Source organism: Dama dama, chromosome 5, assembly GCF_033118175.1.
Source record: "Dama dama isolate Ldn47 chromosome 5, ASM3311817v1, whole genome shotgun sequence".
NCBI classification, from domain to species: Eukaryota; Metazoa; Chordata; class Mammalia; order Artiodactyla; family Cervidae; genus Dama; species Dama dama.
The window spans coordinates 15801346-15825920 of record NC_083685.1 but is presented as its reverse complement, the minus strand read 5'-3'; the positions used below and the strand labels follow the sequence as shown (position 1 = coordinate 15825920).

Here is a 24575-nt window from a genome sequence, read left to right as displayed (position 1 = left end):
ACGAAGTGGTGTGGCCAAAAAATAAGCAAATAAAACTGAGGATAAACTGACTCCTAAGTCCTAGGTTGGGAATGAGGTGTCCTACATTCTAGAACTATTAAAAAAAAAAAAAAGCAGACTCAACCCAATCGTTTATAGATGAACTGTAACTTTTGAACACAATTCAGAAAACCCTTCAGTTTCCCTCATTTAGTTTTTTTTTAACCGTTTTATCTGCTTCATTCTCATCCATTCCTTGTCTCCAACACCATTTTTTTCCCCTGAGGATTGTGCTGGTCAAAAGCCCTTCCCAGTAAGTTTCTGAGGGTCTGCACTGTCCATGACAGGCCTCTGTGACCCTCCAGACCACAGTTTGGAAGACCCTAACACGATACCTCTGCTGGTCCAGACGTGGCTGCCAATACACAGAGGTACCCTGTGCTTGACTGGGTGCATGCCAGCTGTGGGCACTCCCTGGGACCTGCTGGTCCACATACCTACCCAGCTAATTGCCAACATTCACTGGGAGATTTGAGCACCTCCAAACCACAATATAACTTTTCCCCAGACCCTCTATGGGAAATGACATGATTCCAGCAAATCACTGCAACTATTAGAAGCCAGCCCCAACTAGAAATGCATATTGTCAAGAATAGTTTTCTCAGAAACTCACAATTCCTATAGTTACATAGTGGCCCCAAAATAGGTGAAGTAGCTTCTGTACTTTAAGGGGCTCTGGGAAGGCTGTTTCCTCCCTCTAATAATGGATCCCCCTGGCATTTAAAAAAAATTATTTTTTGGCTGCGCAGGGTCTTCATTGCTGCATGCAGGCTTTCTTTAGTTGTGGTGAGCGGAGATTGTGCTTCATTGTGCTTGGGCCTCTCATTGCGGTGGCTTTTCTTGTTGTGGAGCATGGGCTGTAGGCATGTAGGCTTCAGTAGTTGCAGCTTGACAGCTCAGTAGTTGTGGCACATGGGCTTACTTGCTTCGCAACATGTGGGATCTTCCTGGGCCAGGGATCAAACATGTGTCCCCTGCATTGGAAGGTAGATTCTTAATCACTGGACCAACAGGAAATTCCTTGCTGGCATATTTTTGTTCAAAATTCTACAGTCATAGATTTATACATTTGGCCAAGCATTGCCGTTTCTGAACTCTTCTTTTTTTTTTTCTTTGAACTCTTCTTAAGAGGAAGTCTCCGGCAGTGGTAACACTCTACAGGACTTTAGCATAAATAGTTGACGGATCTCTTCATCAAAGAGGATGTGGCATCTTAGGGCATTGGGTAAAAATGGTGGGAGGACATTTCTGGCACTGTTTTGAATACTGTATAATGGCAATTCATTTAGTTGTTATGACAACCCCATAAAGTGGGTTCTAGCATCCCCCCATTTTACAGGTGAGGAAACAGAGGCTTGCTGCTGTTGCTAAGTCGCTTCAGTCATGTCTGACCTAAGAGAGTTTAAATACTTTGCCAAAAGTCACACAGCTAGTAAGTGGAGTTCAAGATTGGGGCTGGAAACAGCGTTTCTTCTCTTTCAGTGTGACATTGTGTGGGAGGTCCCCAAGACCACCCCCAGGCTCACTGATTCCCTAGGAGAATTCACAGGACAGCCAGGAGCACACTTCCAAGAGTCCTTTCCCAGTGCAGTCACATGGGTCATGCTTAATTCCTCCAGCAAGAAGTTGTGACCACACGTGTGAAATATTGCCTACCAGGGACACTCATCAGAGACACAGTGCCCTAGGTTTTTACTGAGGCTGGTCATGTAGGCATCCTCTGCCCAGCACATACCAAAATTCCAGACTCTCAGAAGGAAAGCAGGTGCTTAGCATAAACCACACTGTTGGTAGGAACAGTTTAGGCTCAGTGAACCCCACTCTTACCAGTTCTGGGAATGGTGGGAACCCCACTGAAATCCAAGGTCTTGGTCACCAAGGCCAACCTTATAGACAGGCTTTTCTAAGGAAAGCATACTCAGGTCTGTTACCTTAACTCTCTTTTTGTTTGTGTTGTGGGTCCCTGACCAGGCAGTAAGAGCACAGAGTCCTGCCCACTGGACTGCCAGGGAAGTCCTGCTCCGTTATCTCTTTAATGCCCAGATACCCTTTCCACTCATCGGTGTTTTTGAAAAGGATCAATTTGCGTTTTCCCTGCTGTATAAGGATTGATCCCCTTAGTAAAGCTCATGTCGTTGCTCAGGAGTAAATGAGAGCATGCCTAAGGGCGCTTGGCACAGCATTTGTCACATAATAAGTGATATCATGGGCTTCCCAGGTGGCTCACTGATACATAATCCACCTGCAATAAGGGAGACGCACGTTCAATCCCTGCTTCAGAAAGATCCCCTGGAGAAGGAAGTGACAACCTGCTTCAGTATTCTTGCCTGGGAAATCCCATGGCTAGAGGAGCCTGGTGGGCTACAGTCCATGGAGTTGCAAAGAGCTGGACATGACTTAGCGACTTAACAATAGCAACAGATGAGAGCATGCCTAAGGGCACTCAGCACAGCCTTTGTCACAGAGTAAGTAGTATCGTCATCTTCACTGGCTGCTGCGTGATCATTTCTATGTCCCTTAATGCTGCTGAGGGGCTCCAGTTAACTCTTCTGCCTTCCCCACCGCGCTGCTGTCTGCAGACGGCCCCTCGCAGGTTGAGGTCAACATCTCCAGCACTGGCAGGCTCCCCAACGGCACCCGCTACGCCGCCAAGGGCTCCCAGGTGGACTTCAGCTGCAGCAGCAGATCCCGGCCTCCGCCCGTGGTTGAGTGGTGGTTCCAGGCCCCAGATTCCACCGCCGAACTCTTTGGGAACAACCTGACCACCAGCTGCTTCACGCTGTTACTAATGTCACAGAACTTGCAAGGGAACTACACCTGTTTGGCCAAAAACGTGCTCAGCGGGAGACATCGAAAGGTGACCACCGAGCTCCTGGTCTACTGTGCGTAAGAAACACTCCCCTCCTCCTCTCCTCCACCTTGACCCTTTGTGACCTGTGTGTGTGCGCAAAGACTTCCCTGATACACAGGTCCTAACCTGCTTCTCTGGTTCCCTCAACACACATGGACACACCCGAACTGCATGTCAGAGAGAATGTTGCCTTTTCTGGAAGCTCGCTGCTAACTAGGGGTACAGGAGTCCCTGTGAGCCACAGAAGGGAATTTATGCTAGGTCTAAAGTTTTTTTTTTGAGGTGAAACTATATAATGTAACATTAACCATTTTAAGATGTACAATTCAGTGGCATTGAATCTACTCACAGTGTTGTGCAACCATCATGTTTATTTCCAAAACATTTTCATCACCCCAAATTGGAAACCCTGTACCCATGAAACAGTTACTCCCATACCCTCTTTCCCCAGACCTTGGCAACCACTAATATACATTCTGTATCTAAACTTTCCTATTTGGGACATTTCATATAAATGGAATCATACACTATGTGACCTTTGGAGACTGGCTTCTTTTTTTTTTTAATGGAGGTTATTTTGGTGGGGGGTGGGCTGCAATGCATGGCATGTGGGATCATTAATTCCCCAAACAGGGATGTAACCTTCACCCCCTGCACTGGGAGCACGGAGTCTCAAACACTGGGCCACCAGGGAAATCCCTGGGACTGACTTCTTTCACTTAGCATCATGTTTTCACGGTTCATCCCTGTTAAGTAGCTTCTGTCAGTACTTGTTTTCACCTATGGCTGAAGAGTATCTATTTTATGGATCTACTAACATTTGTTTATCCATGCATCTGTCCTTACTCATGTTGTCCATGAACTCAGGCCCTCTAGCACTGTTAAGAACACGTGGTTCATGAAGCTTTATTTTACAGGTGAGGAAACAACCAAATACACTCATGCACACATTCAGTGGAGGAAAACCACTGTAGAAACACAGGGTGCACCATAATCCACGCTAATGAAAGGGAGCATGAGGACAACAAATTAGAAGGCAGGGTAATGACACACTTTCTTTATACATTACTCAGAGCCTTTGTAAGTCTCAATGCTCTCTATCATAAATGACATTTATTGTGTATAAAGTTACATAAAGTCATTTCCTTGTTGCAGGAAACACAGACGAGTAAAAAGAAGAAAATAATCACTTGTACTCTCACCATTGTTTTGATGTATTTCCAATAATTTTTCTTATAGATGCCACATATCTACCCATATGAGATCCAAATTTCTATTTATGTATATTATATAAAGTATATAAAGTATTTAAAATATTTACATATTATAGAAAATACTTTTATATAAAATATATAAATGTATGATATATACATAATACATAACTATTTTTATGTATAATTATGAATACATGGGTTACATTATAAGTTTGTAATTCGTTAAATTTTTTAATATATTTTTTTAAAAATTGTATTTGCACATAGCAAAAAAAAGTGTGTGTTGAGATTGGGGATGAATAAGTCTCTCTCTTCCTGTTATGCCCTCCAGGGATCAGCAGTGTCCAGTAGAACTTTCTGTGATGATGGAGATGTTCTCTTGTGTGTGGTCTACTTCAGTGGCCATCTCCTACATGTGATTACTAGGAAATGTAGGTAGTGTGATGGAGGAACTAAATTTGTAATTAATTTAAATCAAATAGCCACATGTGGCTAGTGAGAAATGCAAATCTCTTCAGAGACTTAACACCCAGCAGGGGAAACCCGACTTCTGTCAGGCACTGACTTGTGCTAGGATCTATTTCAAGATACACTAACTGGAGTTGCTGTTTCTCTGATACCCTGGCTCTGTAATCCTTAGAGTCAGCCCAGTGGCTCATCTTAGCCTGTGATTAAGGCCACGTTCTCTGGTATTTTGCAGCTCCCCCTCCGTCAGCCCCCCAGTGCTGGGCAGAAGTGTCACCAGGATTGTTCTCACTGCAGCTCAACTGTCGCTGGGCTGGGGGATACCCAGAGCCAGACTTCCTGTGGACAGAAGAGCCAGGAGGTGTGGTCGTGGGGACATCGAAGCTGGGGGTGGAGATGCTGAGCCAGTCCCAGCTGTCAGATGGCAAGAAGTTCAAGTGTGTCGGGAGCCACATAGTGGGGCCGGAGTTGGGAGCCAGCTGTGTGGTACAGATCAGTGAGTCTGCCTTGCCTTGACCTGGGGTTGGGGTCCACTCACCTTCCTGTCTTCTGGGACAACCCTTTGAAAGAGGGTCTGGGAAAGAGATCCCGGGGTGTTGGAGTAGACTGAATTCCTTTCATATCTTTCTCCCATTTTCTTTTTTTAAAAAACCAAAGTATTATTAATTAATAATTATTTATTAACAAAATCAATCATTAATTTAATTTATTAAAATTTATTTTAAAAATTGACATATAGTTGACTTACAATATTGTGTTACTTTTGCTGGGTAGGAGAGTGATTCAGTTATACACACACACACACACATATACATATTCTTTTTAATATTCTTTTCCAATGTAGTTTATCAAAGAATATTTATTTATTTGGCTGTGCCAGGTCTTAGCTGTGGCACACAGGATCTTTAATCTTCAATGTGGGCATGTGGGATCTAGTTCCCTGACCAGATATACAACCTAGGTCCCCTGCATTGGGAGTGTGGAATCTTAGCCCCTGGACCGCCAGGGAAGTCCCTATCACAGGATATTGAATATAGTTCCCTGTGCCATATAGTAGGATCTTGTTTATCCATTCTGTATATGCTGGTTTGCATCTGCTAACTCCAAACTCCCACTCCATTCCTTCCCTACGCCCTTCCTTTTGCTTTATGCTTCCTTCCTTTCAAACTTTAAAGATGCATAATGAAACTTCTTGGTTCTAGTCCAAACTGGTTTTCTCTTGACAAATAATAACTGAGCACATACTACATGCCAGGCACAAGTTTCTAAGTACTGAAGATGGAGCCGTGAACAAAACAGACAAGGTTCATTAGTCTGTGGACAAATGACAAAGGTTCAATTTGTCCACGGAACAAATTATCCCTAAACTTAATGGCTTCAAACAACAATCATTATCTCATGATTTCTGTGGGCCAGGAATTCATACAGGGCAAGGTGCTGACACCTTGATTTAGGACTTCAGACTTTCTGAACTGTGAGAAAAAATTTCTGTTGTTTTAAACCACCCAGTTTGTGGTCCTTTGTTACAGCAGCCTCAGGAGACCAATACAATGAGTAAGCCAGGGCCAAAGTATGTTGGATTGTGTTGGCCCTGGTGAGGTTGTCCTCACAGTTTATGAGAATAATCCTCAGAGGTGCAGTGTGGAGAATGGACACGCTGAGAAGTGAGCCCGGGTATATCAGCAAGTGCTTATTCTAGGCGAGTGGCATTTGAAAGGCTGACCCTTCCCACTAATTGAGCACTCTGTCCCCATGTGTCCCCTCTGTCAGGTACTGTACCTGGCCTTGGGCAACATAAGGGACCAGGACTCACTTTCTGCCCAAGGACAGGGGTTGGCAAACTGTGCCCCATGGACCAAATCTAACAGAACTGTTTTGGGGGCAATTTTTAAGAAATGAGATATAATTCACATAATATAAATTTCACTTTTTTTGGGGGGGGGGTGGGGGAAGGTCTGCACCATGCAGCTTGTGGGATCTTAGTTCCCCATTCAGGAAGAACCTGCTCCCTCAGGAGTGAAAGGGTGGAGTCCTAACTACTAGACCACTGGGGAATTCCCTAAAATTCACTATTTTAAAGTGTATAATTCAGTGCGGTGTTTTGTTTTTTTTTTTTAGTATATTCACAGTGTTGTACTACCATCACCATTCTAATCCAGAACATTTCCATCACCCCAAAAGAAGCCCTGTACCTACTGGCAGTCACTCTCTCTAGAAAGACCACGCAAGGATATTTATTTCCCAGTATCTCCACCAACATTGAGTCTTATTAATTTTTAAAAATTTTTCCTGTTTGTTAGTTGGGACATGGCTAATTGTTTTAATCTGGGTTTCTTTGATCACTGGTGGGGTTGATAATTTTCATACACTTATTGGCTTCCTATATATTATCTGTGAATTATCTGTTCATATCCTGTCCATTCTTTTTTATTGGCTTCTTCGTCGTTTCTTATTATTTCACAAGAGTCACTTAATTTCATTGAACTGTCATGCACATTATAGATATTATTCTGGCACATCTTGTTCCTAAACCATATTTGTGACATTTCTGCTAGTGATGAGCAATTTCTGATTTTGAAAGGGTCGCCTCTGTCAGTCCTGTTTTAGGTTTCTGTGCTCAAAAGGTCTTTGTATCTTACTTGTTAGCTTATTATCTGTAATCCTCATAGTAGCCTGCAAATTAGGATGATGCATAACTTATAGATGATAACATGTATGAACTAACTTACCCAGGATCAGCCACCTCTTAAGTGATGGAGCAGCACTTAGCTAGGCTGGTCTGACGCCAGGGCCCTTGCTTTTATCCAGGTGACCTCTTTGCACACTTGATCTGGCAAATCTTTTCTTCGTGTGGGATTTAGGTACTCAGCATGGTGCCAAGTGGGGTTCGCAGGTGGCTAGTGATAAAGAACCAGCCTGCCAGTGCAGGAGACATAAGAGATGTGGGTTCGATCCTTGGGTCAGGAAGATCCCCTGGAAGAGGGCATGGCAACCCACTTCAGTATTATTGCATGGAGAATCCTATGGACAAAGGAGCCTGACAGGCTGCATAGTGTTGCAAAAAGTCAGACAAGACTGAAGTCAGACACGGATGCATGTATGGTGCCAGGTGCTATGAAGGAATACAGAGTCCTTCCCTTTAAAAGACTTAAACTTGGAGAGAGAAGTCTGGCAAACTTAAACCAGAAAATGGCAATATCACAATACAGCTGATCCTTGAACAGCATGGGCGGGTTTGAACTATGAGGTTCCACTTACATGTGGATTTTTTTCCCCCAATAAATATAGTACCTATATTTTCATTTTATAGATCTTTAACTCAGAGTAGGGGAAAGTTTGTGTCTGATTAGAAAGCATAAGATATGGAATCAAAAGAACTAGGATTTGAGTCCTGATGCTATCCAAAACTATTTCAGCTTCCTATCCTTGGGTGAGTCATTTTCTTTGTGTTTGAGGCAGGGATAGCAGGACATGGATTTTAGATTCCACACAGGCTGGCCCCCCAACCCCCATGTTGTTCTAGGGTCAACTGCAATAGAGACAGTAATGTTTTATTGAGTGCAGACCCTGTGCAGGTGCCGAGTATTTTGCACACAGCATCTCGTTCAGTCCTCAATCAGCTGGTGAGCTGAGCCCTTGCAGTATTATCCCCCAGAATCAGTTTCCTGGAGTTGCAGTACCACAAACTTGGTGGTGGCTTAAAACAACAGCCGTTTATCCTCTCTCAGTTTTGGAAGCTAGAAGTTTGAAATCAAGGTGTTGGCAGGGCCATGCTCCCATCAAAGCCTTCATGGCAGAATCCTTCATGGCCTCTTCCACTTCCTGATGGCTCTGATGTGTTCCTGCGGCGCCATCACTCTGGTGCCTGCGTCTGTCTTCATGTGGCCTTCCTCTCTGTGGGTGTGTCTCCCTGTGCCTTCCCCTCTTCATTTTTCTTTTTTTGCTACGTGGCATGTGTGATCTTAGTTGCCTTACCAGGGATCTAACCTGCACCCCCTGCAGTGAAAGCATGGAGTCTTTAACAACTGGAGCACCAGGGAAGTCCCTCTCTTCTTCTTATAAGATACCAGTCCTTGGATTTTGGGTCCCCCCTCAATCCGGGATGATTTCATCTTGAGATCCTTAACTAGTTACCTCTGCAAAGACTCCATTTCTGAGTAAGACCACATTCTGGGCTTCAAGATAAACACAAATTTTGGGAGGACACTCCATTTTACAGAAGGTGAAACAGAGGGAGCTGACTTGCCCAGACTCATGCAACTAGAAAGCAGTAGACACACTCAGGGTGGTACATAATGGGGAAATGCCAAAAGTGTGTTGTGGACCGTAAGTCCCAGGAAGTAAATGAATGATGGACTAATGCTGAGAGAGGGTGAAATTGGCAGAGGCAGCAGGCGAGGTTTGTTATTTTGCCCTCACCCTCTCATTTTATTTGCACATCTTGCCTGAGTCATTATTCCTGTGGCCCCTGAGACTTGATCCGTAATCTGAATCTAAATATGTGCTCAGGGCTAAGAAATGTGTCTGGAAAAGGGAGCTGACCAGAAGTTTTCCCAATTCCAGGAGCACAGGAAACAGGCACAGAGCCAGAACCCTTCTCAACTCTGATACCATCCAGTTCTCCCCGCCTCCCTCATGGGCACTTGACCCTGGATATGCATGCTGGTGACCTCAGGGGCTAGTTAAAATGCAGAGTCTGACTCTCTGGGTCTGCGTGGATCCAAGACTACATTTCTAACTGGCTCCCAGGAAGTCCTGATCCTGCTGGTCTGAGGACCACACCTTGAGTAGCAATGCCTTGGGGTTGAGGGGCTCTGGATCATTCCACATAGAAGGACTAGTGCATCACTGAGGGGCAATACTAACATCCACCCAGGGATGCAGGGCAGCATAGCCCCCAAGCTGATGAAAAGCAATGCTTTCAGGGATTCCTGCTGCCCAGATCTCTATTTCTCTCTTCCTTTTTTTTTTTTTTTTTGGCTGTGCTACATGGCTTGCAGTATCTTAGTTCTCCAACCAGGGATTGAACCTGGCCACAGCAGTGAAAGCGCTGACTCCTAAGCACTGAACCACCGGAGAACTCCCCAGACCCCTCTTTATATGGCGTGTTTTGTTCAGTTCAGTCAGTCACGTCAGACTCTTTGCGACCCCATGGACTGCAGCATGCTAGGCTTCCCTGTCCTTTACCATATTATATGGCATGTAGGACCCCTAAAACTGAAGAAACCAACTCAACTCATGACAAGCTGCAGTGTTGTGGAGCCCCGTGTGTGAGGGCCCTAGCATGCTGTCCATCTCCTGCAGATCTGTGAGGCTCCGCAGCACCAACCCTACCCCTGCCCCACCCTTGCACGCAGCATCCTCTTAAGTGAAACTCTGAATTTATAAGTGCCACCCGAGCTGGTTGGTGACATAGCTTTTTGAGGGGTGAATGCTGTGTTTGGCGAAAGTACATACCTTTGGGTTGCAGGGGAGGTGTACTGGGGGACTGTTTGTTTTGCCTTTAATAAAGGAAGAAGGGGCCATTTCTCAAACTTCGGTTTGGGACCCTGAAATACAAACGTACTGATGAGGCTTGTCACTGCTGCCAGCTTTGTGACCCCAAAGGAAATTCTGGTTAACCACAAGCAGGGAAGGAGCAATTTAGCAACAACATGGGGGGAATCTGATAGTTGATTCAAGAAGGGGTGTTAGCAGGTGATTTTTCTGAGCAAAACCAGGTTTGGGCGATTCTCCTCTGTTGACCCGACCTAGAGAGAGGTTGTTCCACCCCCAACCCTTTCCCCCTTCCCTCTTCCTTCTTCCCTGGACGCCAGCAGTGAAACCCTAGATTCTCTCTTGGAACAACTGCCAAGGGGAAGCGTGTAGTTTCACTCTCCCGGGCAGGAACCCAACATGCCACTCTGTATCCCTCAGCTGCTGAAAATTCGGATTTAATAAATCCTCCCAAGATGAATTCACTACCCTTCCCAAGAGGATGTGTATTATGGGAAAGGCTTCCTGTATGAAGACTAATCCTCATGGTAGATCTCATGGCTCCCCGTCTCCTCCTTAAATTAGACCCCAAGGCCACAGGGATGCACAGTCTTTGTAGGACAGACGTGTGGTAGACAGAAGAATGGCCCCCCAAAGAGATCCACATCCTAATCCCCAGAGCCTGTGAATTTGTTTCCTTACATGGTAAAGGGATTTTGCATCCGTGATCAAGGATATTGAGATGGGGAGATTGTCCAGGATTCTCTGGTTGGGCCCAGTGTGATCCCGAGGGTCCTCATAAGAGGGAGGCAGGAGGGTCAGTGCGGTAGTGATTTGTGATGACAGATGCAAGCAGTAGGAGTAATTCATGGAAGGGGTCATGAGCCAAACAATGCAGGTGGCTCCTTTCTAGAAGCCGAGAAAAAAGGAAATGGATTCTCTCCTTGAGTCTCTGGAAGGAACCAGCTCTGCCAACACCTTGACTTTAGTTCTGTGAGATTAGTTCAGATGCCTGACCTCCAGAACTATAAAACTATAAAGGGGTTAATTTGTATTGTTTTAAGCTGTTAAGTCTGTGCAATTTGTTACAACAACAACAGGAAACTAATACAGGTGCCCTCCTGTCCCCTGGAACACCCTTGTCAGGGTGTGTGCCCGTATTTCATCTGATCAGTGTGGTTATTACACACAGAAGCCTAGAACATAGGAAGTAAGGAGATGTGGACCACAAAAGCCTGACTTCTTGGGTTCCATTCTTACACAGACCAGTTCATCCTGGTTTGCCTAGGACTTCACAAGCATTGAAAGCCCCCAGGTGCTAGGAATCCCCTCAGTCTTGGGCAACCCAGGACAGTTGGTCCCCCTAAATTCTAGTTGCTCACTTCCTTAGTTGTGTGACTTTAAGTTACTTGACTTTTTCTGTTCCTCTGTTTCCCCATCTGCAAAATGGGGATAACAAGATTATTATTGAGAACTAGTTGGGTTGATATATACGGTGCCTGCTGCTGCTAAGTCACTTTAGTTGTATCTGACTCTGTGGGACCCCACAGACGGCAGCCCACCAGGCTCCCCTGTCCCTGGGATTCTCCAGGCAAGAACACTGGAGTGGGTTACCATTTCCTTCTCCAATGCATGAAAGTGAAAAGTGAAAGTGAAGTCGCTCAGTCGTGTCTGACTCTTAGCAACAGTGCCTAGTCCATAGTAAATGCTCAACAAATATTATCTTTTATTATTTTACGAGACCAGGTGTGGTACAGATATTCCTGGAGTTGCTTTGTTCCAAAACAAGTAACATTCTTGAAATTCTCAGGTCACCGCTTGAATCTCCTTAAATGTTTATTTTTCTTTACCTTCTTCTGATGGCCAGGGAGCCCCTCCCTTCGCTCTGAGCCCATGAAGACTTGCTTCGTGGGGGGCAATGTGACACTTACCTGCCAGGTGTCTGGAGCCTACCCCCCTGCCAAGATCCTGTGGCTGAGGAACCTCACCCAGCCCGAGGTGGTCATCCAGCCCAGCGGCCACCACCTCATCACCCAGAGTGGCCAGAGCTCCACCCTCACTATTCACAACTGCTCCCAGGACCTGGATGAGGGCTACTATGTCTGCCGGGCTGAGAACGCCGTGGGGGTGAGGGAGCTGGACGTCTGGCTGAGCGTGAAAGGTGAGTGATGGAAGTGACCCTGAAGGAGCAGAGCTTCAGAGGACCAGCATGGGGACAGCTTGTTGCTTCCCTCTATATGTCTCACTGCCATCAGGGAGGAGGCATATCTGCTTACCTGTGGCTTGACAAGAGGGATGGGAAAATTACTGTCCAGTCCTAAATCTCTAACTACTGTATCAAGATAAAAAATTTATTTCTTCCTAACCCAGGGATCGAACCTGGGTCTTCTGCATTGCAGGTAGATTCTTTACTACCTGAGCCACTAGGGAAGATATAAAAGTTATTTAATATCAGTTACATCCTAAAGGAAAAAAAATTTTATATATATATATATAAAACATATATTAAAATACATGTCTAAAATAAAAGATATAATGATATATATATATATATATATATATATATATATATATATAATGTAAGCTGTGAAACATAACAGCAAAATGAACACCCAAGAAACTACCATCCCACTTAAGATATAGAACAGTAACCAACACTGCTGAAGTTACCTGTAAGTAGTGTGGCAGATTTAGAAAACAATTGCAGCAAAACTAAAAAAAATATGCTGCTCACTTAAATTTGCACTTTAGAAAAAAAAAGAATTTTGTTTTTAAGTGTTATGTCCCAAATATTGCATCGGACATACTTATTTTTTAAAATTTTTATTTTTTATTTGGCTCCACTGAGTCTTAGTTGCAGCATGTGAGATCCAGTTTCCTGACCAGGGATTGAACCCAGGCCCCCTGCATCGGGAGCATGGAGGCTTAGCCACTGTCCCACCAGGGAAATCCTGGGACATACTTATTCTAAAAAAATTATTCATTGTTTATCTGAAATCCAAATTTAAGTGGGCATACTGTATTCTATCTGGCAACCCTACCTGTAGGCCTGTTTTCAGTCTCATCCTGGGCCTTCTGAAAAAGGTAACTCCTGAGTTTCATGTTTTATTTAAGAAAAATTTTGCTGCATATGTACACATTTCTAGATAATATATTGTTTAGTTTTTGTTTTAGAGTTTTGAAAAGAATTTGTTTTTATTATACAAATGTAGTCTTTTTGTGACTTGCTATTTTTACTCCACATTTTGTTTTCCAGGATTTAGTCATGCTGACATGTGTAATTTTATTTCATGCCTCTTCATGGCTGCATAATTTTCCACTGTAGCACTATTCCACAACTAAATTGTTTATTTTCCTGCTGATGCACATTTGAGTTGTTCTGATTTGTTATTGTTGTGATGAACAGTGTTGCTGTGAAAGTCTTTTACCCAGCCCCCTGTGCACATATACTCAGGTCTCCAGGCAAATATGTCTCCAGCATATCTGTACCAAGAAGTAGAAATGAAGGGTTATAAGTTATGTGCATTTTTATCTTTATGAGGTAATACCAAATTATTTTCCAAAATGGTTATACCAATTTCCATTTGAAATGGCAGTTGTCCAAGATTTTCAACTACAGATTTTGTGATTTTTGCTCATCAAGTAAGTGCAAAATGAAATCTCACTGTGGTTCTAATTTGAATTTCTTTGATTACTAAGAAGGCTGAGCATTATTTCATATGCTTATTTGCTACTTAGGTTTCTTCTATGAAATATATAATTGTGCTTTTTAAAAAACAGTTTTCATTTATTTAAATTAAAAAATTTTTTTCTTGGAGAAGGAAATGGCAACCCACTCCAGTACTCTTGCCTGGAAAATCCCATGGACAGAGGAGCCTGGCAGGCTATAGTCCATGGGGTCTCAAAAGAGTTGGACACGACTTAGCCACTAAACAACAACCATCCATCCATAGTCCATCCATAGTTAGAGGTAATTTGTGTTACTCTTTTGGAGTGATGCTAAATAACCTGTTTGTTAACATGTGAATTCAAAGCACTAACTGATTTGCTCTTGGAGCATCTGAAGCTTCCAGTCTGAGGAATTCTCAGGTTTCTCTAGGAAGAGGCATGATATATGAATCTGGAATGACAACAGCCAAGTCTAGAAGTCCCCCAGGGGCCAAGGTCAGAGGGGTCAGAACCACGAGAAGGTGATCCTTGAGCAGATGCCCAGGATGGAGACAGAGCCAAAGAGTGGACAGCACCCCTTCCCCAGCTGTGGCCACTGCAGGAAGGTTCCTGAAAGTCACAGGTCCACTAGCCTCCTCCCCATCCAAATGACTGCTCTTCAACTGCTTTCTGTGAGAACAGTCTTAAATGGAGTCTCTGTTTCATAAACAATGGAACTCTGTAAAAAAAAAAAGTTTTTTTTTTCTTTTGGTCACATCACGTGGCCTTCTGGATCTTCCCCAACCAGGGATTGAATTCAGGCCTGGAAGTGACTTGGCAGCAGCAGCAGCTGGAATCCTAACCACTGGGCTACCAAGGAACTCCCCATAATTGTCTCTTTTGACCTTTTCCTCTTTCTTATAGATATATAGGAGTTCTTCAGAAATTCCACACACTAATTCCTTGTTTTACATGTTACAAATATCTTTCAGTTAGTCCTTCTTGCTTTCTTTATGGTATCCTTTGATTTGCAGAGGTTCTTTACTGTGATTGATTTTATGAATATTTTCTTGTATCAGTAGCATTTCTGTGTCTTAAGAAATCCTTATCTATCCTATGGTCATGAAGGCATTCTTCTATATTGTCTTCTTAATGTTTTATTGCTTGCCTTTCACAGTTAACTCTATAGTCCATCTACAGTTGACTTTGGTGAATGGAGGAAGTAGACATCAAGTTTCCTCCACCCCCAGTTTGGATAACCATTTGGTCTAGCACCACTTCCTGAAGAGTTCCTTTTTTACTCACTAGTCTATCCTATATCAAGTTTCCTTTTGTTCACAGACCTGTTCTTATCGAACTCATGCCCTATAGAGTAGAAGCCCACTGTCTTAACCACTAGACCACCAGAGATGTCCCTTCCTATTATGTTCTGTTGATCATGTCATTGCGGCACCAGTAATTCACACTCCTAATTACTGTAGCCTTAACAACAGTCTTGATATATGAAGACACAGAGATTTTAACTTTCCAACATTCTTTTGCATCACATACTTCATTTGATTCCCACAAACTGTCTGAAGTAGGAAAATGAGATATTTGTCTTGCTCTACAGAGAGGTCATGAGACTTCCCTGTAGCTCAGATGGTAAAGAATCTGCCTGCAAAGCAGGAGACCAGGGTTCGATCCCTGGGTTGGGAAGTTCCTCTGGCAAAGGGAATGGGAATCCACTCCAGGATTCTTACCTGGAGAATTCCTTGTATAGAGAAGCCTGGTGGGCTACAGTCCATGGGGTTGCAAAGAGTCGGACACGACTGAGTGACTAACACAGTCCACAGAGAGGTCATATGCCCCACCCAAGGTCATGAAACCAAGATAAGAGTAGGATCCAGGCAGGGGAGGAGAGGTGTTGCACTCCTAGCTGAGTGTGTATCACGTGGATGAGTGAAGGGTGTGGTGTGTCTTTGCAGAACCTTTAAACATCGGGGGAATTGTGGCCACTGTCGTGAGCCTCCTTCTGCTGGGACTGGCCATTATCGCCGGGCTCCTGTTGTATTACAGCCCCGTGTTCTGCTGGAAAGGTAAGGGCTTCCCGGAATGGTAAGGACTTCCTGGGCCCCTTTGTTTCTCTTGCAGGCTTCCTGAGAGGGTATGGGTGGGGGAAGATGGTCCCTGTTATGCTCCCACCTGAAGCTTTTTGTAGGCTTCCAAACTGGGTCTAGATTTGCAATAATGAAGCATGCAAGTACCCTTCCTGAGTGCCCTGTCATCTCTCGTATTGGGTTAGTTTTCTCATTGCCCATCCTTTTGTAACTGTTAGCTGGCTTAGAAACTTCTGTGAGGCCAAAGTGGATCTTATTGGATATTAATGTTTTTTCCTTTCTCCTTTCAGTAGGAAGCACTTTCAGGTGAGTGTCCCCTAGACGCAAATCAGAAACCCATTTCCATAATCTGTTTTCACTGATGTTTTGTTTATAACATTTCATAAGAGCAGTAGTAACCACTACCACTGGGGACCCACCAGGGGCCAGACCCGGGGCTGGGGCTTCCTCAGGCATTATTAGAGACCCCATCACACACTCCTCAGGGTGCTGCTGGCATCCCCATTTTCCAGATAAGGCAAGGGAGGCTCACTGAAGCGAAGCAGTTTCTGCAAGCTCATCTAGGAAGTGATGGCCATGCCTGCAGTCAGACCCAGGTCTGATTGATTGCAAAGTCTGTGCTCCTTTTCAACACCAGACCTCAGGGCAAGGCACATTGCTGGTTTGTCCTTGAGGTATAAAGACAGCATGTATGTGTTGAGCTCAGTCATTCATGTATTTATCTAATTTTCTGCAAAGAGCTAAAAGGAAGAATAAGTCATAATCTTACAGCATGCTTTGGAAAACTAGTCTGTGCATGCCCAGAAGCCCCTCCCAAATGGAGGGAACCTTAGTAGGGGAGAAACAACTAAATGGAACTTCACTTTCCAGGAGAGCCTGCACAGAAGCAAGGAACGCTTCTCTTCGCTCCTCTTATCTGCTTATAATTTGGGGTATTACTGTTCTGGGATGAATAATGAGATTTCATTGTTCTGGCACCATCTTTCATGGAAGAGTGTTACCTGTACTGCCCCATTTTTGAGGGTCATTTTGGCATGAGTTTGTCCTTCCCCAGGCTTATTTCTCATAGAGGGAGCAGCTTGGCATAATGGGAAAAGGCTTTGGAATAAGTGGACCTGGGTTCACATGGCTGCTCTGCCCTTCAAGCCTAAGGATCCTGGAAAAGCCCTGACCCTCTCTGAGCCTTTTTTCCCTCAGCTGTTTCTCAGAGGCAGGATGTGAGGATTAAATGAGAATGTCATGCTCACAGGATTGTGACTGGCCCATGAAATGTACAGTCTGGGTAGGGAGGCAGAACTAGCAATCATCTAGAGGACAATTCAGTGCCAAACAGCTGGCTGTGGACGCCAAACTCAGTCACAGCTCAAGGCTGCAGGGGGAGGGAGGGGACTTTACTAGGGCTTTGAATAATGAAAAGGAGGAGAAATTTCAGTAAGTAGAGGAGAAATAAGGGCATTTCAGGAAAGGAACAGAGCATCTGTGTACGTGCTGCGAAGGGAACTGAAATGGTGGGTGCTTGGGACCATGAGGTCACCTGCCAGATGAACAGTGGGGACACAGGAGGGGGGATGATAAAATTCACCCAGCACAAGGTGTGATTATCTAGACAGTCTGTGGCAGCACCTCTTTGAAAGGTCATCATCTCCATCTTACAACTCAACCACGTTGAGTCCATGAAGAATTGTCCATGTTACCAAAGGGGATGCAGAGAACTGAGTGTTCCTATTCAGTGAGGGCTGAAGTTGGAGAAAACAGGGTATCTTCTTGATCATTTCTTCCCTTTTGGAAATTAGGAGGCAAGACATGGGTGATGTCATGGTTTTGGTGGATTCAGAAGAGGAAGAGATGGAGGAGGAAGAAGACGCTGCAGAAGAGGAAGAGGAGGAAGCTAGTGAGAGGGAGGAGTCGCCAATAGAAATAACCAAGTATGGCCACATTCACAGAGTGACTGCGCTGGTGAACGGGAATGTGGACCAGATGGGCAATGGACTGCAGGCTCTGCAGGGTAAGCTCTTTGCCCTTTAAAGCACTCTGCAAGGTTGTGGTGGGCTTCCCAGGAAGAAGTCTCCAAGGGTCTGCTTTTTAAGGGCTGGGAAAGACAGTTAAACTTTAATCTAGAATCTGAGAATCTCCCATCAACTACAAACACAACAATTGAACTGACAAATACTTACTGAGGGCCAACTCTGGGAAAGACACAGATGGGTACTGTCAGGCACCAGAAAATCAAGACCAATGGTGATGGGCTTTAAGAAAGCAGTTAGGACGAACAGACTAAAATATGAAGAGAAAATGAAAATAGAAGGAATATTTAACCAACGCTTTGCGAGGGTAGTAGAGTTGTGGCTCGAAGGAATGATTACTTGCCTGATGAATGATACTTTTACAAATTACATGATCTCAGGAGAAAGATGAGAGCCCAGAGGGATGCAGTGGTTGGGAGACATTTTGTAAAAGATGTGGGCTATGAGGCATGTCTTTCAGGACAGTTGAGTTTGAACAAGCAGAAAGCAGAGGGTAGTCCAGGTGAGGGGAATGTCAGGAGCTAAGAAACGTGGACAGTGTCAAGCATGTCAGTGGATTCTGAGTAGAAAGAATGGGTACAAGGCAGGGAAACCCACCCTACTCCCAACTGCTCATTCATGAAACTCACCAGTAAAGGACTGGAAATCAAGGTGACGGAAAACTGATGGGAGGGACTTCCCTGGTGGTCCAGTGGTTAAGACTTCCATTGAAAGGGGCACAGGTTCAATCCCTGGTCAGGGAACTAAGACCCTACAAGCTGAGCAGCCGCCACCTCCTGAAAAAGAAAACTGAAGGGGGAAACAGAGTCATCTCTACTGAGAGCACCGCTCAGAGTCGGGTCTACTTTTCCCTCCCGTACAGATGACAGCAGTGAGCAGCATAGTGACATCACTCAAGAAGAAGACAGGCCAGTGTGAAGAAGATAACTGTCCTTTGATGTCTTGTCTCAAAAGCTTGGAAAGCTGTGTTCAAGATGAATTTCATATTCTGCTTTACTTGACTTGCACCCCTGCCTGAGGGCTGCAAAGGGTTTGGAGGTTCTCAGCAAAATAGGAAAACATATATACATCTTTCCTACCCTCCCCCTCCTTTTTTTTTCTAAATTGGTTTGATTTACTGTAACTCTCCTCAATGATGGTGAAAAGCTTTTGGGAATGGGTAGTGCATGTGGGGAAAGCTCCATTTGGGCTTTCTCCAGGTTGACTGATGCTGAGATGGGGAGCAGGAGTAGGGGGAGGCAGTAGGCCTTGCTGTCCTTTGTCACTATTAAAGGTCTGTAACTAGCCTGTCCCAGTACACAATGGAACAGTATGGGGTGATAAGGACATTTCCTTTCTCACTGCCTAGGTGAGCTGAGGAACCAGGTGAACATCAGCTCTCTGGAAAGGTGAAGAGGTGCCAGCTACTGCTGTTAATCAGAAGGAGGCAGTTTGCTTTGGGATTTGAGTTGGAAACACCCAGGCTTCAATCTGGACCTGGCTCCTTGCCTGTTTCATGGGCTTGGGCAGGTAGCTTTACCTTTTCCCCTGAGCCTCAATTTCCTCATCTGTGAAATGGGTGAAATCACACTTACTTTACATCTCCTTTGCCTTCTCTAGTGGAAGGAAAAAAGATGTCAGCTGTTCAGTTAGATGCCAGCTGCTGCCTGGGCCTTTCATTCTCTGTAGAATGGTTCCAGACCAGGGCATCATCAGAGTTCACCTGTGGATTTTTGCTCTCCTGGAGATGAAATTCCTTTCAAAAGAGATAGGGGGCGATAAGAGGAAATGCCTTTCACCAGAACCTCACATATGTCAGAGCTTCATATTTATAGAAAAGCCTCTTAGGTGATGCACAATTAATTTTGACTTTCCCACCCTTCCTTTCTCCTGTGGCTTTGAAAAAGGAAGGAGGAATGTTTTGTAACATAGTAGACCTGTGGCCTCAGTTTCTTGATCTCAGAAATGGGATTGGGAAAACATATTTCCTTCCTAAGGATGTTATGAAGATACGCTGCTCAATAATGCTAAGTTCTGAATGAAAATAACATGTGATGAGTTGAAGCTGCTATTGTTTCCAGTAGGTCCCTGTATAGAGTTGTTTTTTTTTTTTTTTTCCCTTTTCTTTCTGATTTCATCCTAATCTCTTAAAACGTCAGGGACTTTTTAAGGGTGTAAAATATGTGTGCTAAACTTGAAAATCTGACTTGAATTTGCACTCTTTAATACTGCATATTCTGCTCTAACAGGCAAGACTTAAAGGAGAACTTCCTCTCCGATAACAGGGCTTGGGACTTCTGAGAAGCTGGTTATCTGCAGGGTTACCCTGCAGGTGTGGTTGGGGCAGGTCAATTTTCTTGGATGAAGGAACTAAACTGAGGAAGTCACCAGAAGTGAGAGCCCTGTCCTCAGCTCAGAACACTGGGGAAGTCAGAGGCTGGTTGCAGTGTCCACCCCTCAGGAATTCCTGTGGCCTTGTTCTCTTGATGGGCTGGATCTTTCGCTGCATGGAACCTCATGTACTTAACCACTCTCACCAGTCTAAGTTAGTGTCATTTCAGAACGGGATCTTAAGACAGGCTGTGTTTAAAATCATTGAACACTGAGCTAGTCTTTGATGAATCCATTTCTGGATCTGACAGTCCACTGTGCAGGGGCAACCATATTTTACAAAGGAAAAAGCAAAAAAACTGGAGGGGGGGAGGGGAGGTGGGCAGAATTCCCTACCTGGAAGGCAGACAAAGATTTGCAAGATGACGGAAATGCTCCCCGTGACTTCCTCTTCTCTTGCGTGCACACCTGATGATAGGAAATCTTCAAGAAAGGATTTTCCCCTTGCAAATGGGAGCTTCAGGGTCATGGTGCCAAACATGATAAACCCTTGTCCAGCTGAGCTGTGACTGCTGTCACGTATATCTGAGCCCTGTGTGCACAGATAATATTGTTGGGTCAGTTAAGAGCTGAAGTACTGTGGGGGGGGGGGGTGGGGGTGGGGGCGGTATTCAAGCTTTAAGGATTTTTAAAGAATTAGGGCTTTTTTTCCTGTTAAGATAACCCATCCCCAACTCCACTAGCACGTGGTCGACAGTGGGTTATAGACTTTTCTGTGGCAAAGTCCAACTCGTTACAGTGTGCTTTAAAAAAAAAAACAAAAAACTTACCTGAATGAATTATGAACTGGAGACCAGGAGATATACTTATCAGAACCTAGAAGATAAATACTTCTGGGTCATTGCAACTGACATTCCTTTTCCGCAAAACCTGGTGGACCTTGGGGAGGGGGTCCCATAATCCTGTGGCTTTGATATCAGTTTCCATTCTCACAAGCACATGCCTATACTCTTACTGCAGCAGGAAAACCCATGATGGAAAATCTCCCTCACCTAGGCACTGAAACCTGGAAAATCATCTTTCTTGGGTAAAATTTATTATGATGCAACATGTGCCAACTGGTATTTCTCACCATGGCCCTGGCCAGGAACTGCTGCAAAAAGAAACAGCTCTCTCTGCACTGCTTACATTTTAATATTTGGTATGGAGGCGGGGGGCTGGGAGAAATTCATCCTGATGTTAGAACATGGATTTGTTTTTTAAGATAATAGAATAAAGTTATTTTTAAATAAATGCTTTAGTGATCTTCATTTAGACCTGATTAGTAAACTAAAAGATTTTCAGAAATGGGATTGCCATCCACAATTTTTTTTAACTTGCTTTCCCAATACTGATCACAATATTGTTCTTGCTGCCATTTTATTCTTTTCTATGACTTGTAGATGCTACCTACCCTTTCATCTCTCCATTGTATTTGCATATCCTCAAATACATATCTCTTTTTTGGTCAGACTGCCTGTTTTCTCACATTAAAGGGTTAGGGTAGGAATCATCATAGAGCAGTAGACTGATGGACGTCTGAAAAGACAGTTTCTGCAAGCTGTTGGGTCGCTGCAGTGGTTGGTGGTTTTGGAGGTTCTCACTGGGCTCAGCTAATAGTAGTCCCCATACTTCTGCTTCACTGACTACGCTAAAGCCTTTGACTGAATGATAACAGACTGTGAAAAATTCTGAAAGAGATGGAAATACCAGACCACCTTACCTGCCTCCTGAGAAACCTGTATGCAGGTCAAGAAGCAACAGTTAGAACTGAAGATATACCAATGGACTGGCTCAAAATTGGGAAAGGAGTATATCAAGGCTGTATATTGTCACCCTGCTTATTTTAACTTACAGGCAGAGTACACCATGTGAAATGCCAGGCTGGATAAAGCTCAAGCTGGAATCAAGATTGCTGTGAGACATAATCAATAACCTCAGATATGCAGATGACACCACGCTAATGGCAGAAAGTCAAGAGGAACTGAAGAGCCTCTTGATGAAGATGAAACAGGAAAATGAAAAAGCTGGCTTAAAACTCAGCATTCAAAAAGCTAAGTTCATGGCATCTGGTCCCATCACTTCATGGCAAATAGATGGGGAGAAAAATGAAAACAGTGAGAGATTTTATTTTCTTGGGCTCCAAAATCACTGCAGATGGTGACTGCAGCCATGAAATTAAGACATCTGCTCCTTGGAAGGAAAGCTATCACAAACCTAGACAGCATATTAAAAAGCAGAGACATCACTTTGCCAACAAAGGTCTGCATAGTCAAGGCTATGGTTTTTCCAGTAGTCATGTGTGGATGTGAGAGTTGGACCATAAAGAAGGCTGAATGCCAAAGAACTGGTGCTTTCAAACTGTGGTGCTGGACAAGACTCTTGAGAGTCCCTTGGACAGCAAGGAGATCAAACCAGTCAATCCTAAAGGAAATCAGTCCTGACTATTCATTGGAAGGACTGATTTTGAAGCTGAAGCTCCAATACTTTGGCCACCTGATGGGAAGAAGTGACTCATTGGAAAAGACCCTGATGCTGGGAAAGATTCAGGGCCCGAGGAGAAGGGGGCAACAGAGAATGAGATGGTTGGATCACATCACCGGCTCAGTGGATATGAGTTTAGCAAACTGTGAGAGACAGTGAAGGACAGGGACGCCTGGCATGCTGCAGTCCATGGGGTGGCAAAGAGTCAGACAAGACTGAATGACTGAACAGAAACAGTAACGAAGTCTCACCTCAACTCCCACTTGAGGAGGCCCAACTCTACTCCCTATCCCTGTTACAGGCTTTTTTCTTGGGTCATTGTCTCTCCTGTGTTTCTTTACCTCACTCCAAGCTTCCTAAACTCTAATCAAAACTGTCCCATTTTCCAGTTCCTTACCTTCTAACCAAATCCATGTTTCCTACTGTCACCTGTTTCCCACGTTCGTTTTAATCCAGTCTCTCCATGTGCTGGGGCTTCCCTTGTGGCTCAGCTGGTCAAGAATCCGCCTGCAATGCGGGAGACCAGGGTTCGATCCCTGGGTCGGGAAGATCCTCTGGAGACAGGAAAGGCTACCCACTCCAGTATTCTGGCCTGGTGAATTCCATGGACTGTGTCCATGGGGTCCCCAAAAGTCGGACACGACTGAGCAATTTTCACTCCATGTTGTGTGTGTGTTTTTTACCAGCTTGTTTCTCCAGCCCTTCATTTTACCTCTGCCTGCTTTCACTTCTGTTCCCTGTTTCCTGGGTCACACTCAAGTTCATCTGGCTGGTCCACTTTTGGAACCCCACTCTTTTTCTCTGGCTGTTTGCCCCTTGCCCTCTACCCCTTATAACCACAGCATTTTCGTTTTCATCCTCCATTTTCCAATGGGCTTCCTTTTTCCGGCTCCCATTTTTTTTTTTATAAAACGACCCCTTCCTCTGACCCTGCACTCAGCCCCTTTACTCCTCTACCGTGGCTCCCGTTTAACCTCTGAGCTCCCTGCTGCCTCAGGTCCCCAGTTTTATTCCTCTCATTTCTTCCCTCTCTCCGGGGTTCCCAGACCCTCAACCTCCCACCCCAATTCTTTCCTCAGTCTTCACTTTTTGTCTTCCCAATATTGATTCCTTGGGTCTTCAGGTTCACCTTCCAAACTGATTCCCGCCCCCCACCCACTCCGATTTTCACCCTGCCCCATCTCCCCCAGTTTACTCCTCAGCTCCCCGATGCCTTTTGGTACCCCAGCCTTCGTTTCCCCCTCAGCTCCACCGCATTCCTTTTTTAACCCACACCTCCTCCCTCCATCTCCGGTCCTTATCTGGCCCTTATAGTCCTCCCCACTCCGTTTCACCCATCTCTCCCCCAACCAGGATTTCTACCCCAGCACCGCCCTCCCCGCCCCCGCTTTTCCACCCGAGCCCGGCTCCAGCTTTACCACAGGCGTTCCCTCTGCCCCTGGGTTCTCCCACCGCCGTGCCCTCGCCGGCCCCGGTTTCCTTTCAGCCCAGCTCCCCGCATACCCCGCCACCGCCCCCTTTTTATCCTGCGGGCCTCACCTGCCCGCCTCCCACGCCGGTTTTCCCCTCAGTACCACCCTCGCCCGGGATTACTTCCTGTCCGCACCGACCCCCGTCTTCCTCCGAGCCCCACCCCCACCCCTGGGTTTTACGCCGCCTCGCCCCCACTTTCCCCTGGACCAGGCTCCTCCAAACCCCAGGTTCTTCGGCCCGCCACGCTCCCCATCTCCTTATCAGCCCTGCTGCCCCTCCATCCGCGCTCGATCCTGCCTGAGGCCACCTGCCCCAACATCCCGACTCCCCCTCAGGCCTCGCGTCCCCCCGGCCCCCAGGGTCCACCTGCCCGCCCCGCGTCGCCCGCAGCCGGGCTCCAGGCTTCTCCCCTGCGCGCCCCGGCCCCGCCCCCCGCGCGTCCCCGCCCGCGCCC

The 24575-nt window shown here is 45.3% G+C and overlaps 1 protein-coding gene and 1 long non-coding RNA gene across 7 annotated transcripts in view; one reads left to right on the top strand and one right to left on the bottom strand.

The window, feature by feature from the left end:
• Positions 1–23009, top strand: part of VSIG10 (V-set and immunoglobulin domain containing 10) — a 40237-nt gene extending 17228 nt beyond the window's left edge. The window contains exons 3-9 of one of the 4 annotated variants that reach the window (XM_061141875.1): positions 2619–2921; positions 4805–5065; positions 11912–12205; positions 15660–15770; positions 16082–16097; positions 17585–17796; positions 22022–23008. In XM_061141875.1, the coding sequence (XP_060997858.1) occupies positions 2619–2921; positions 4805–5065; positions 11912–12205; positions 15660–15770; positions 16082–16097; positions 17585–17796; positions 22022–22056 (1232 nt within the window). In that variant the 3' untranslated portion in view covers positions 22057–23008. Of the gene's footprint in view, positions 1–2618; positions 2922–4804; positions 5066–11911; positions 12206–15659; positions 15771–16081; positions 16098–17584; positions 17797–18677; positions 21419–22021 lie in introns of those variants that run through there. The other 3 variants (XM_061141874.1, XR_009692834.1, XR_009692833.1) reach the window with 3 other exon arrangements.
• LOC133056510 (uncharacterized) lies at positions 19407–24531 on the bottom strand. 3 transcript variants are annotated; one of them, XR_009692837.1, is made up of 5 exons: positions 24488–24531; positions 23046–23155; positions 20956–21001; positions 20522–20717; positions 19407–19550 (listed from the first exon to the last, which is right to left on the bottom strand). It is a non-coding gene; the product is annotated as an uncharacterized LOC133056510 (long non-coding RNA). The 3 variants fall into 3 exon arrangements; XR_009692835.1 differs by lacking the exon at positions 24488–24531 and having other exon boundaries at positions 23046–23756; XR_009692836.1 differs by lacking the exon at positions 24488–24531 and having other exon boundaries at positions 20956–20971; positions 23046–23756.
• Positions 24532–24575: the final 44 nt, after the last annotated feature.